This window comes from Ambystoma mexicanum, chromosome 11 (genome assembly GCF_040938575.1).
Source record: "Ambystoma mexicanum isolate Mex_15411 chromosome 11, UKY_AmexF1_1, whole genome shotgun sequence".
Lineage (NCBI taxonomy): Eukaryota > Metazoa > Chordata > Amphibia > Caudata > Ambystomatidae > Ambystoma > Ambystoma mexicanum.
In genome coordinates, this window is record NC_090934.1 from 80,954,610 (window position 1) to 80,970,393 (window position 15,784).

At 45.8% G+C, this 15,784-nt stretch overlaps 1 protein-coding gene across 1 annotated transcript; it reads left to right on the top strand.

Annotated features, from left to right (window-relative positions):
• The first annotated feature begins 13,323 nt into the window (after positions 1-13,323).
• On the top strand, positions 13,324-14,598 carry LOC138504923 (uncharacterized). Its single transcript, XM_069625322.1, has one exon. It carries the CDS (start codon positions 13,324-13,326, stop codon positions 14,596-14,598), a length of 1,275 nt encoding a protein of 424 aa, XP_069481423.1.
• Positions 14,599-15,784: the final 1,186 nt, after the last annotated feature.

Here is a 15,784-nt window from a genome sequence, read left to right on the forward strand (position 1 = left end):
CAGGATCAAAATACCCATATTTAAAAACGTTGCTGTCAGGATGGAGGACGTTGCTTGTACACCCTAAAAACTGTTTTGGGTGTCCCTTTGTGCCTAGACATCTGGCCCCTTGCTATGGAATGCTGCTGTGTGCCAGAATGTATCAATTCCAAGGACTATAAGAGAGAGATTAAGGAGCGACGCCAGGTACGCAGAAAGAGAGGGATAGACCTTGGGGATAAGAGAGGAAGGACAAGGATCATGAGAGGCCGTAAGGTGAGTTTTAGAATGAAAACAAGAGATGTCAAAGGCAGTGGGGGGTTGGAAAGAGGATAAAGAGAGGAGGAAGGGGGACATTTGATGGGGCAAAAAGAAAGGGAAGACAAAGGAGGGGACAGATGAGCGCAGAAGAGTAACTTAGAAGACATTTAAGAAGAAAGATCGGATGCAGTGAGGAAAATGAGAGGGATGGGTCGGGGATTGAGGAAGAAAGAATATGATTAAGGGTCTGAAATAAGCGACGAGGGTAGGCTGAAAGAGAAGGAGTGCCGCCTCCCAATCAGAGTGGAGGGAAGAAAGGGTAAGAGGGCCAGAAGGACAAGGTTTCCACCAGCGCCGCTCTCCTCCCTTACCCGCCCCGCTTCCCTTTGCTAGTCCCCTTGACAGACCCGGGGTCTGGGTACCCATGAAGGGGCGCAATACCCCACTCTCCGGACAAGTCTCGGTGCTGTTCAACCACTACAGCAGCATAAAAAAACTCTTAACATAACTAACAACTATTATTTTAAAATTGATTGTTAGATGGGAAACATTTTGAAGTGGCGAAATAGTTCCTCACTCTGCATTATGGGGAGAAAACAAGCAAAGAACTAGAAGAAAGGTTGGGCGGAAGCAAGAGGGTGCGTGCATGGATATAAACCTGTGCCAATTTATAAAAAAGTTAATAAATATTGATTTAAATGTCAAAATTATGAAACATGAGTAGACATTATAAAGGTTATCAATATCAGTTCTTCCAATAAAATTCAGTTTGCTCCCAACATTTCCTCTGCTTTGCAATGCTATGCCATGTTATGCGGTACTATTCACAGCTATATTATGTAATATTACACTATGCTGTGCCATGTTATACTGTACTATCCACAGCTACATTATGTAATATTACACTATGATATGCCATGTTATGCTGTACTATCCAAAGCTACATTATGTAATATTACACTATGCGTTGCCATGTTATGCTGTACTATCCACAGCTACATTATGTAATATTACACTATGCTGTGCCATTTTATGCGGTACTAAGTGTGCCATGTTATGCTGTACTATCCACAGCTACATTATGTAATATTACACTATGCTGTGCCATGTTATGCTGTACTATCCACAGCTACATTATGTAATATTACACTATGCTGTGCCATGTTATACTGTACTATCCACAGCTACATTATGTAATATTACACTACGCTGTGCCATGTTATGCTGTACTATCCACAGCTACATTATGTAATATTACACTATGCTGTGCCATGTTATACTGTACTATCCACAGCTACATTATGAAATATTACACTAAATGTACCATGTTATGCTGTATTATCCACAGCTACATTATGTAATATTACACTATGCTGTGCCATGTTATGCTGTATTATCCACAGCTACATTATGTGATATTACACTATGCTGTGCCATGTTATGCTGTACTATCCACAGCTACATTATGTAATATTACACTACGCTGTGCCATGTTATGCTGTACTATCCACAGCTACATTATGTAATATTACACTACGCTGTGCCATGTTATACTGTACTATCCACAGCTACATTATGTAATATTACACTACGCTGTGCCATGTTATGCTGTACTATCCGCAGCTACATTATGTAATATTACACTACGCTGTGCCATGTTATATTGTACTATCCGCAGCTACATTATGTAATATTACACTATGCTGTGCCATGTTATGCTGTACTATCCACAGCTACATTATGTAATATTACACTATGCTGTGCCATGTTATGCTGTACTATCCACAGCTACATTATGTAATATTACACTATGCTATGCCATGTTATGCTGTACTATCCAAAGCTACATTATGTAATATTACACTATGCGTTGCCATGTTATGCTGTACTATCCACAGCTACATTATGTAATATTACACTATGCTGTGCCATTTTATGCGGTACTAAGTGTGCCATGTTATGCGGTACTATCCACAGCTACATTATGTAATATTACACTATGCTGTGCCATGTTATGCTGTACTATCCACAGCTACATTATGTAATATTACACTATGCTGTGCCATGTTATGCTGTACTATCCACAGCTACATTATGTAATATTACACTATGCTGTGCCATTTTATGCTGTACTATCCACAGCTACATTATGTAATATTACACTACGCTGTGCCATGTTATGCTGTACTATCCACAGCTACATTATGTAATATTACACTATGCTGTGCCATGTTATACTGTACTATCCACAGCTACATTATGTAATATTACACTAAATGTACCATGTTATGCTGTATTATCCACAGCTACATTATGTAATATTACACTATGCTGTGCCATGTTATGCTGTATTATCCACAGCTACATTATGTGATATTACACTATGCTGTGCCATGTTATGCTGTACTATCCACAGCTACATTATGTAATATTACACTACGCTGTGCCATGTTATGCTGTACTATCCGCAGCTACATTATGTAATATTACACTACGCTGTGCCATGTTATACTGTACTATCCACAGCTACATTATGTAATATTACACTACGCTGTGCCATGTTATGCTGTACTATCCGCAGCTACATTATGTAATATTACACTACGCTGTGCCATGTTATATTGTACTATCCGCAGCTACATTATGTAATATTACACTATGCTGTGCCATGTTATGCTGTACTATCCGCAGCTACATTATGTAATATTACACTATGGTGTGCCATGTTATGCTGTACTATCCGCAGCTACATTATGTAATATTACACTATGCTGTGCCATGTTATACTGTACTATCCGCAGCTACATTATGTAATATTACACTATGCTGTGCCATGTTATATTGTACTATCCGCAGCTACATTATGTAATATTACACTATGCTGTGCCATGTTATACTGTACTATCCGCAGCTACATTATGTAATATTACACTATGCTGTGCCATGTTATGCGGTACTATCCGCAGCTACATTATGTAATATTACACTATGCTATGTTATGTTACACTATGCCAGAGGTCTGCAACCTGTGGCTGTCCAGTAGAGCTGGGAGAGCCAGGGATCTCTTGGCTAGGGCCGAGCCATGCCCGAGTCAGGCGCTCTGGCCTGGGTCCTAGGGCCAGACGCGAGCCGAGCCAGGGAAAATGGTGCACACAACAGGGGGGGGGGGTCTGTGTTAGGGACTGGGGGCATAGAAAAGAGATGTGAGGGGGCTGAGTAAAGGGGCTGAGGAGGCCTGGGCGCTGGGAAAAGGGAAAAGGAATATGAGCGGGTTTGGGGCGAGAAACTGGGTGTTAGGGGGCCAGGGGGTAAGAAAAGAGTTGTGAGGGGGTTGGAGCAGAGAAGAAGGAGGTAAAGGGGCTGGGGCAGACAAAAGCATGATATGGGTGTTGGTGCAGGTAAAGGGGCTGGGAGGCAGGGAAAAGAGCATGATGGAAGGGGGGAGTGGGACTTACCTTTACATTTGCTGCTCCACAACAGGAGCGTGCTTGCCTGACTTCCTGTTCTGGCTTCCTGACTTCCTATCCCGTCCCAAGCAATCAATGAGTGGAAGTTAGGCGGCCCGGGATAGGAAGTCAGGCAAGCACGCTCCTGTTGTATTGTTAGCACTTCAGAAGTGTGTGTTTTTTAATCATTATTTGTTTGCTGGGCGGGCAGCCGGATGGCCTCATGCTATGGGCAGGTACTGACCTTAGATGGGGATCAGGCCAGATCCCACGTTTTACCCGGGCCGGCCCGAGCCCCTCGGGGCTCTCCCAGCTCTATGCTCCAGAGATTATGAACTACAGATCACATGATCCTTTCCCATTGACTATGCTGGCTACGGCTTATGGTATTTGTAGTCCATAGCTGCAGACCCCTGTGCTATGCTATACTATACTATGTTTTTCAAATGAATGCTTGGCACATTTAACCAAACGTTTCTAATACTGGGCGAACTCCTGAGATAGAACATATGGGCCACCAGGGGTATTTTGAGGCTGAGCCTCATGTTGAGGGACACCAGACTGGCATCCATGTAACTTTCAGACCGCCTCGCATAGAGGTCCTGAGATCCTTACAGCTCAAAGCTTGGGCACAGCACCGGCCTAGGCTTCAATGCATGGAGTGGGCATGGGACCTTACAATAGCATAGACGTTCCAGGGCGAGCAATGTTCTCTGCCCCAGGTCCCCTTCAAGGCACACACCCCATGGACCATTGGGTTGGGGATAGACAAGGTCAGGTAATACGTTGTGGGGTGAAGCCAATCAAAACATCTTCTTATTCTTCTTAAGATCGGGGTGACTCCCGTCCAAAGGATTGACGATGTGCGCCCCTTACTTGCCCCAATTACAACATTCCCCACTTTCCACTTTCCTGAAACTAGAAGAGTGCAGAGACGTTATGGACACATGAATGATGGGTGTGTGCAAGGACGGTGCCGGGGCCTTTAGACCTTTTCAAATGAAAGGGGCCTCGAGCCTCAGGAGGGCCCCAGCAACTTCCTTCATGTTGGCAGTCAACAGTATTCTGGCAGGCAACACATTCTTTTCATTCATGGCTTTAAATGTGTGCTTTGCGCACGACTTTACAAGCTGAATTTGCTGGAGCCCTTCAGGCTGTCTCCTCCCTTGGGGTATACAGAAGTGGGCTTATCACATCGTTGCCCCGGTTTTTCTGCGTCCACCCCTTGCTGACAAAGAAGCATTATTAGCTTTGAGTGGACGGTTAGTGTTTCAGCTTCCCGTTGGGTGGTCGTCTCGTGATAATCTGTTTCGTTGTCTCCATTATACAGGATACACCCCACGGGTGCTTCGGACCGTTTTCCCTCTACGCTAAGCAGGGAGGTACGGAAACATGTTGATCTGGGCTCACCCGAGCCGATAAACATCTTCAGCCGGTCCAGAACCTGGGTCTTGGCAGAGGGCCCCCCAAGCAGACCTTTGAAGTTGGCCACTGCTCACATCCAGCCGGCCCTGGGCGTAACAGTTTCCAGATGTGGGAAGGTGCTCTTGAGGTCCCGGGTCAAGAGGGCCCCCCATGCCAAGGATATTTGTTCCTGCGTCAAAAAGTATGATGTCCTATCTTCCTCACCCTTTAGTCCGTCTCCTCTCCAAACATCTTCGCTGGTCCGCAAGCGAGACTGAGGACTTCTCTGACTCTTGTCTCATCATGGTTTCTAGCTCCTGGGCGGGACAGAGCCATTCTGTGTGTACGTTCATGCAAGTGGTAGTGGCCAATGTCACTACCAGTCATGATATGAATGTCCTTAGTGTTGCCAAAGAAATATGATGCAAAGTATTGTTTGTTTGTTCTCATTCATTCATTTTGGTCATTTGTATAGTGCCTTTCACCATATTTATGGTCCTAACGCGCTGGTGGTTCAAGCAAAGTATCAGAAAATTGGGAGGTGATATTATGCGTGTGTGCATTTCGGCCATTAAGGTTATTTGTGGGTGGCCAAGACCCTGCTAGTCACCCATGTCTGAGTGGCATGTGGATGGGTGGAAGGAGGTACTCTAGGAGCCAAGCAGGGGTGTGTGTGTGTAAGAGGAAGACAGTTATGTGTGCAGCAACAGCTCAAATGTGTTGTCACGAAAGGTAGCTGCATAGCCTGCGTTCTTATGGCAGAGGTGCTGCGCAAAGTGTTTGAGTTATATTGAGTTGCTGATCTGTTTTCTTTCCCGGCATCATGCTCTTGGCCACCCTTTGTCCTTCAGGCCCTGGTACCTGCTCACCCTCCTGCACTGCCTTCGAGCCACCCCTTGCACTGGTTTCTGTATCTGTCCCCATACAGTCCCCCATTTTTCTTCTTGCTCTTATCAGATATACTCTATCTGACACATTTTGCACTTACCTCTGCCTGTATTTATTTGATTCATTTATTGCACTTATTTTTACTCTGTTCTCTTCCTTGTGCCGCCGCAATTTCCACTCCTCCCCCTTCCTCGCACTTTCCCCTTTTTCCATGCACTTGCGCGTTCGTAATGTCACTGGGCCTAGTAAGATTGTTGTTTTTATTCTCCCTTGATCCCCTTCCTTTGCTTTGTCGCGCTCTGAAACACTTGTGTATGAGCGCGGTATAAATAAAATATCATTCATTCATTCATATGTGAAATAAGATGTCTGTGGGAGTGAGGCTGTGCCTTTGGCTAAGTTCCAAGGTGCGGAGTGCGAAAGGATAAATGGGTTAGTTATACATTCAACATAGTCTCCCTCCTGGATTCCATCTCGGTGCAAAGAGCAGTACTTAATGTCACGTACGATCTAAGTGCCATAGAATACCTACTCTCTGTGTGGATCTTACAGTGATCCACTGCCCATCCCCAGGTCCTTCAAGTGCGAAAAATTCCCACCTTAAATGTCTAGGTGCAGCGACACTGCCCACCCTCATGCTACCAACCCAATTACCCTTTGTCTCTTTACCTCCCGTGACTCCATCTCTTCCTTGCTCTCTCACCTTGGCTGGCTACCTTTCCACTCACAACTAAAGTTCTACTTTCTCTGCCTTGTCTTCAAATCCCTCCATGGTCTTGCTCCTCCTTATCTCTCCTCCCTCCTCTCCTTCTACTCCCCCTCCCACTCCCTTCGCTCCGCTGACCATTTCCTTCTCACTGTTCCTCCTTCCCCTTGCGCTTCCTCCCGTTTCCGCTCATTCCAACTCCTTGCACCCCTGCATTGGAACTCGCTCCCTCTTACAATCCGCTCTACCACAACCTTCACCTCATTTCGCACTTCCCTTAAATCCCTCCTCCTCCATTCCCCTCCTTGAAAACTTCTCCTCTGCCCTCTTCACTTCCCCCCACCCCCCCTCTTCTTACCCTCATCTGATTCCTCTCTCCCCTCTCCTACTCCTCTCTTTTCCCCTTCCATTCTCCCTCGCCCTGTCCATCTCCTACTCCCCCACACCTCTTCCCTCTCCCCTTTCCACCCCCACACAAGTTAATTGCTCTCTGCACTGTTTTGTTGAATGATTCATGATGTAAATTCTGCTCTCATTGTTAAATGTTGTTGTTATTTTGTATTATGTTGTTCCACTGTACAGTGCCTTGGTATAAAGCGCTATATAAATCAATCAATCAATCAATCAATCAATTACTCCTAGAGCAATGCATGTGCTTGCCTTCACAGTTCTTCCCATGCAATACATCTGCTGACCCACGCAAATTCCTCTAATTGCACCGCACGTGCCACCCTTCACGGTTTCTTCTAAGCTAACCTACCCAATGTCATTCTATGGGCAACGCATGTGGTAGCCCTCACAGCTCGTCATTTGCAACACATCTGCTAATCGGCACACAAACACAACACACGTATTAGCCTACCTCATATCTTCTACCCCTGAATCCATCTACGTGTGACACATTTCCTCCCCCCAAAACCCATCAAAATGCAACATATTTCCTGCCACCAAAACCCATCAAAATGTGACATACTTCATGGCCCCAAAATACAGCTAATACATTTGATTTCCCCCAGAATATAGCTAAGTGAAATACATTTCACCCCCACAAAGAAATCTCAGTGCAACGCCTTTCCTACTCCCCAAAATCCATCTCAGTGCAATACATTTCCTACCCTCAAATTACAGCTAAGTGCAATACAAGTTTTACCCCAGAATATAGCTAAGTGCAACACCTATACTACTTCGAAAATCCATCTAAGTGCGACACATTTCCTACACCCAAAAAAGCTTACATTTAATACATTTCCTTTTCCCACAATCCATCAAAATGCAACACATGTTCTGCATTGTCTTTCCCCGTATAAGGCAGGGGTTACCTTGCTATATATCAGTGTTGAGGATGAAACAATATCATTCGCGACAGGACGGCCAATACGCATAGAAGCAGGACTACAGTTTTATTGGAGTTCTATTTGAATTGTAGTCCTTCTTTTGTGTTTATATCCGATAACACTGTGGTCCTACTTCCATGTTCGTGGCCTGTTACTACGCAAAGTAAGGGGTAGTGTTCACAGGCAAGACCTATCATTGGAGGAGAGAGGCCAGGAAGTATGGGGGAGGAAATGGGGGCGTGGAAAGCAAGCAGGGAGAGCTGTGCCAGACTCGATGTCAGTATTTGTCATTCAGTTCCCGGCAAAAAAACAGGATCATAGCCACCCATCCCCCCAATCCCGGGATGGTGTTTTAAAACTTGAAAAAAACTCTCAGGGCGCCGGGACCAAGGGGCAAATACCAGGACAGTCCCTGCAAAACCGGGCCGTCTGGTCACCCTACATCTACCTTAACCGGACAACTATGAAGAACACCAAAAATGGTAAGGGGTCCCTCCACTCGCCCATGTCCACATAGCAATGGACACGTGAGTGTGGTGGTCAAGCAAGCTCAGCAGTTAAGCACTCACCTCTGACATGTAACCAGCCTGCACTTGGTAAATTGGAAACCCGCTAGTGCTCACTCAGCCCTTCACCCTTGTGTAGTAGTTATATTATGTAATTAGAAGCAGGAGAAATCCGGCGTGAAACATTCCATAAAGACCAGTGATTAGTAATAGTGTTGGTGCAAGTGTAAGAACACATGGAGGGAGTCAGCAAAGATAGAAACTGCCCAATGCAAGGGCAAATGCACTGCTATCCCAATACTGGCTCCCTCCACTAGCGGGCAGTATTTCTAGCCCAGTAGCACAGTACCTCGTCTCTCCCTCCACTAGTGGGCAGTGCAATGACACAGGCTTCACAGGACCTGATCCCATTTCTCATCCGACATGTATAGTTCTGGGTTTGACAGACCTTTGACCCCTGTATTAAACCCAGTGAGCCAATGCACCTTCCTGTGCACCTTTTTCAGTAAAATATACATGCCATGTGTAATCCCTCTTTATGAGGCCACTAAGTATATTTTTAGTACGTGTCCCGTATTGTGAGAGTTTTTGCGATTCTATTAAGCTGGATCCAGGCTGCTTGCAGGCCCATGTAAATTGGGATCCCTGTGTTCTGTGCCCTCTACGTGATGTGTGACATCATGACCCTGATTATTATTTATTTATGTATTTATTAGGATATTATACATGTGGCTGTTAAGCCTTGTATATACAACATAAAACATTGAAAATATATAAACAGTGAAAGATCTAAGAAAATTTCAAGATTAAAATACAATAAATGTTAGGAACGCATAGGGGGTCATTACGAGTGTGGCGGTAAGGGGTTAACAGCACCGGTAAAGGTGCCGGAGCCGTCAACTCTTTACTGCCACATTACGAGCTCTGCTCGTGGGACCCGCTAAGGCCGCCTGGTAAAACCAGGCATCCTTAGCGGGCCCCGCGAGCAGACCTGGGTGCTAACAACGGGCCTGTTCTTAACAGCTAATGGCGGCATGGCTACCTCCAAACTTGTAATGACCCCCATAGTGTATCCAAGAAACAATTACACGGAGGGCGGTGGACCAAGGTGCTATTAGCACCCTGGTCCATGCCGGTAAAATACTGGCACCGCCTTGGTGGAAATGGGAATTCCCGCCCTATTCCAAGGTTGGTGGGGCGGTAATTCCCTCTTCCCCCATTGCCCTTCCCCATTCCCATTTTTGCCCCATAGGGCATAATGGGAATGGGGAAGGTGCTAATTACGGCACTGCAAATTGCGGTACCGTAATTAGCTCCCTGGTCCCTTTGCGGGTTCGTTTTTAACGCCTGCAAAAAGCAGGCGTTAAAGTACCAACCCGCAAAGGGACCACGTAGTAAGGTGGTAAGGGTTTACTGTGTAATGAGGCCCTAAGTCTTTCAAGCGTAGAGCCCTTTTTATCACACAAATATTTGTCAAATACAAAGATTGTTTTTGTTCCCAAAATGATCTTTTATTGAATGCAAAGCAGCTATGACTCCTCTTTGGTGCTATTTGACTCCTTCCCCTTTCTTTCAGTGCTGTTTCAAAAGAATACAATAGGCATCTATCAGACTGTTCATCGTGTAATAATATACTCCTATCAGAAAATAATGTACATGTGTATTCTGGACTTTGCTAATGTGCATTGCTCAGAAAGGCACGGGTACATTATTCTTTCTGCTGCTAAATACAAGAAGGGATCATTAGAGATGAACATTGTAAAATTTGAAAAAGAGATAATTTACAATGTTAGTACAATTAAATATTTTCCTTTACCAATAACAGTGGTTGCAAAAATCATAGCCTACCCCACTCACTTCAAGATATCCGCGTCAGCCAACTGGCTCCAGCTCAATGCCAAGGAAACAGAGGTGGCCTTGTTTCACCCGAAACAATTCTTGGAAGTAGACAACTGACCTCAAACACCCCACTTTCTAAGAACGGATCTTCCACTAGCCACCAGGATTAAGAATCTGGGCAGCATATGGGGAAGTGAGGATTAGGTAAGTGCCCTAGTGCAGTCCGTTTTCTATAATCTTTGGCTTCTGCCTCAAGTTCTGCCATATGTACCATCAGACAAGCAGGTTGCAATGGACGGGGTATTAGCAACGGATCAGCTAGACTACTGTAATAGCCTGTTTGCAGGAATTAAATCTAAGCACCGTCGAGGAACGCAAAAAGCTCAGAATGTTGCAGTGATACTAGTGGGGTGGGAAAAGAAGTCCCGCCATATTTCGGGTTCCTGTCGCACACTCCACTGGCTACCTGTGAGGGACAGAATTGATTTTTAAAGTTCTGTGCCTTCTTTTTAAATGCCGCTCCTGTCCTCATACACAGCGGAGACGCTGTCTCAGTGCGAACTCGCTTTCAATTTGTTCTTGCAACTGCATCTTAAGTGGAGCCCACAGTCCTATATTTTTTGCTTCTATACTGATCATATATCCCTGCCTCAGTAGAAGAGCATGTTGCTCGAAACACGTGTCAGGCTACCGTTTTGCAGATTAAATATACACCAACTTTAATTTAATCTGTGTGTGTGCGCAGTGTGTTTGTAAAAACAATCTTTTTCTTTTTAAATGCCTTAACAATCTGGCTCCGGTCTATTTGGCAGATAGGATTCCGAGATATTGTCCAACCCGGTCGCTCCGGTCCGAGGATAAACTGCTGTTCAGTTTCCCATAATCCGATTGTGTGTCCAGGGGCGACCAGGGTTTTGCAGTCTATGGACCCCAAATCTGGAACAGACTACCCCTGGAGATCCTAGATGTTACATCACTCAGGGCCTCATTATAACTATTGCGGAATGGGTTTAACGGCGCCGCTAATGGTGCCGGCACCGTTAAACCCATTCCGCAATATTACGAGGTTCCCTTGCGGGACCCGCTCTGGACGTCTGGTTTCACCAGACGTCCTTTGCAGGTCCCGTGGGGGAACCAGGGAGCTAACAACGGGCCCGCTTCTAATGGGCCCGTTGTTAGCTCCGTCCCCATTCCCATTGAGCCTTATGGGGGCTCGAATGGGAATGGGGAAAGACCGGGCCCGGGTTCCCTGAAGGAGGAAATACCGGGCCCTCCATACTCGGAATGGCCCGGTATTTCCCCATTCAGGGAACCCGAACCCGATCCCGATTTTGGAGGCAGCCATGCCCTTATTAAGGGCATGGCTGCCTCCAAAGTCGTAATGAGGCCCTCAGTCTGTTCAGGAACCGGTTCAAGACTCCCAAGTCATTGGGCCTCATTACGTGGTCGGCGGTAAGGGGTTAAAAGCGCTGATAAGGATGCTGGTGCCGTTAACCCCTTACCGCCGCATTATGAGGTCCCTTAGCGGGTCCCGCTAAGGGCGGCTGCTAAAACCAGCCGCCCTTATTGGGAGCCGCTAAGGGACCAAGGAGCTAATAACGGGCCGCTATTTGCGGGCCCATTTTCAGCTCCTTCCCCATTCCCATTGAGCCCTATGGGGGCACGGATGGGAATGGGGAAGGGTATTGTGAACGAGGAATTACTGGGTCCTCCAAGGTTGGAATGGCCCGGTAATTCCTCATTCAATGAACCCAGACCCGGTATGCGGTATGGGGTTAGCCATGGTGCTAACGTCCATACTCCTAATGAGACCCAATTGACTCGGGAGGATAGCTCAGGGGCAACGTGCTTGCCCTGGAAGCAAGACGACATAGAGCACCACAGGTTCGACCCCTGGTTCAAGCTTAGAAACGTCTGGGTATTAAGCGCGTTATAAATAACCTATCATATCATTTAAATGGCGTCTGTTGTCTATGAAGGAGGTATGGACGTGTCAGCAAACCCTAAGCATCGTACCTGGACCGAACTCTAATGACTATGCTTCTGTCTGAATACTACTGTTTTGATGAGTCATCTGCGCCCAAATACGATTAAGATTGTCAGATTTGCGCGATACAAATAAATCAAATTAAATCAAATCACGCTAAAGGGACAGGTGGAGGAACTAAAGCGCTTCGATAGAACTCACAAGACAAGTGCATGAAGGAACTAATAAGGGACTTGATTACACATTGAAAGGAGCCGCAATTTAGGAGGGCAATACGCTTGCGCACTGTCTCCTGTCCCTACCTCACAGGTAGTGCCTAGAGACGAGAGCACCCGGGAAGCACATGTGCCACAGGGAAAGGAGCTACGTTAACCCAGTACCGGTTTTCCTTGCAGGGCCTGCACACACATCTCACTTCCATTCTAGTATCGCGCAGGCGCGGGTCCCAGATTGAGGACAAAATTACCGATTTGGCAAAGCCCTGAGCATATGTTACGAGGAGGCAGCGCCAAGAAGGTATGGAAGCCACAGAAAGGATACAGAGGAGCGTAGAGCGGGGAAACTCAGGCTCGGGTACCTCTCAGCCGCGCCAGATGGCCGCCACTTCCCTTTCTTGCCATTGTACTTTCCCAAACAGGGATGCTAATTAGCCTAATTAGGTAATTAGTGCGCACATTGCCATGTAGGGAAGCAGACGCTGCAGCTTGAACGTGGTTCAGGATTAGCAAACTGCACGAAATCCCGCTGCTTTTCACACCAATGCGTGTATAGCGCTTGTGAAAATTCCCAGATTGTGAACGCTTGGAAAGGATGCCCGCCCAAGGATGGCAGGTGTCCCGAGTCTGGCAGCCTCAGCCTCGGAAATCAGGTTGCATTATACTGAACTCCTCAGGGGCCAGAACTCAATCCGGGCCACGGACATGGCAGAAGAAGCAAGACAGCCATTGATAGGAGAAAGAGTGCATGCTGGAACATGAAGGCAAAGTTCAACGAATCCACTGAGAAAGCCATTGATAGGAGAACGAGTGCATGCTGGAAATTGAGGGCAAAGTTCAACGAATTCTCTGAGAAAATCATTGATAGGAGAACGAGTGCATGTTGCAACATGAAGTCAAAATTCAAGGAATCCACTGAGAAAACCATTGAGAGGAGAAAGAGTGCATGCTGGAACATGAAGGCAAAGTTAAAGGAATCCACGGAGAAAGCCATTCATAGGAGAAAGAGTGCATGCTGGAACATGAAGGAAAAGTTCAAGGAATCCACTGAGAAAGCCATTGATAGGAGAAAGAGTGCATGCTGGAACATGAAGGCAAAGTTCAAGGAATCCACTGAGAAAGCCATTGATAGGAGAAAGAGTGCATGCTGGAACATGAAGGCAAAGTTCAAGGACTCCACTGAGAAAGCCATTGATAGGAGAAAGAGTGCATGCTGGAACATGAAGGCAAAGTTCAAGGAATCCACTGAGAAAGCCATTGATAGGAGAAAGAGTGCATGCTGGAACATGAAGGCAATGTTCAAGGAATCCACTGAGAAAGCCATTGATAGGAGAAAGAGTGCATGCTGGAACATGAAGGCAAAGTTCAAGGAATCCACTGAGAAAGCCATTGATCGGAGAAAGAGTGCATGCTGGAACACAAAGGCAAAGTTCAAGGAATCCACTGAGAACGCCATTGATAGGAGAAAGAGTGCATGCTGGAACATGAAGGCAAAGTTCAAGGAATCCACTGAGAAAGCCATTGATAGGAGAAAGAGTGCATGCTGGAACACAAAGGCAAAGTTCAAGGAATCCACTGAGAACGCCATTGATAGGAGAAAGAGTGCATGCTGGAACATGAAGGCAAAGTTCAAGGAATCCACTGAGAAAGCCATTGATAGGAGAAAGAGTGCATGCTGGAACACAAAGGCAAAGTTCAAGGAATCCACTGAGAACGCCATTGGTAGGAGAAAGAGTGCATACTGGAACACGAAGGCAAAGTTCAGGGAATCCACTGAGAAAACCATTGAGAGGAGAAAGAATGTATGCTGGAACATGAAGGAAAAGTTCACAGAATCCACTGAGAAAGCCTTTGATAGAAGAAAGAATGCATACTGGAACATGAAGGTGACGTTCAAGGCATCCACTGAGAAAGTCATTGATAGGAGAACAGGTGCATTTTGCAAAATGAAGTCAAACTTCAAGGAACCCACTGGGAAAACCATTGAGAGGAGAAATAATGTATGCTGGCACTTGAAGGCAAAGATCACTTAATCCATGGAGAAAACCATTGATAAAAGAAAGAGCGCATGCTGGAACATGAAGGCAAAATTCACAGAATCCACGGAGGAAGCCATTGATAGGAGAAAGCGTGCAAGCTGGATCATGAATACAGAGTTCAACAAATCCACTGAGAAATCCACTGAGAGGAGAAACAGTGCATGCTGGAACCTGATGCAATGTTATGGAATCCCCTGGGAAAACCATTGAGAGGAGAAACAGTGCATGCCGGAACATGAAGTTAAAGTTCTAGGAATCTGCTGAGAAAGCCATTGATAGAAGAAAGAGTGCTTGGTGGAACTTGAAGGCAAAATTAGGGGATCCCTGAGGAAGCCATTGAAAGGAGAAAGAATGCATGCAGGAAGGTGAGGAGAAGTTCAACGAATGCACTGAGAAACCCAATGATAGGAGAAAGAGTGCATCCCGGAACATGAAGGCAAATTTCATAGAATCCACTGAGAACGCCATTGATAGGACAAAGAGGGCATGCTGGATCTTGAAGCAAATTTCACATAATCCACTGAGAAAGCCATTAACAGGTGAAAGACTTCCTGCTGGAACATGAAGGTGAAGTTCAAGGAATCCACTGAGAACGCCATTGATAGGAGAAAGAGTGCATGCTGGAACATGAAGGCAAAGTTCAAGGAATCCACTGAGAAAGCCATTGATAGGAGAAAGAGTGCATGCTGGAACACAAAGGCAAAGTTCAAGGAATCCACTGAGAACGCCATTGATAGGAGAAAGAGTGCATGCTGGAACATGAAGGCAAAGTTCAAGGAATCCACTGAGAAAGCCATTGATAGGAGAAAGAGTGCATGCTGGAACACAAAGGCAAAGTTCAAGGAATCCACTGAGAACGCCATTGGTAGGAGAAAGAGTGCATACTGGAACACGAAGGCAAAGTTCAGGGAATCCACTGAGAAAACCATTGAGAGGAGAAAGAATGTATGCTGGAACATGAAGGAAAAGTTCACAGAATCCACTGAGAAAGCCTTTGATAGAAGAAAGAATGCATACTGGAACATGAAGGTGACGTTCAAGGCATCCACTGAGAAAGTCATTGATAGGAGAACAGGTGCATTTTGCAAAATGAAGTCAAACTTCAAGGAACCCACTGGGAAAACCATTGAGAGGAGAAATAATGTATGCTGGCACTTGAAGGCAAAGATCACTTAATCCA

Excerpts from the sequence above, each read along its gene's own strand:
- LOC138504923 (XM_069625322.1), top strand. The coding sequence starts at position 13,324 with ATGAAGGCAAAGTTCAACGAATCCACTGAGAAAGCCATTGATAGGAGA.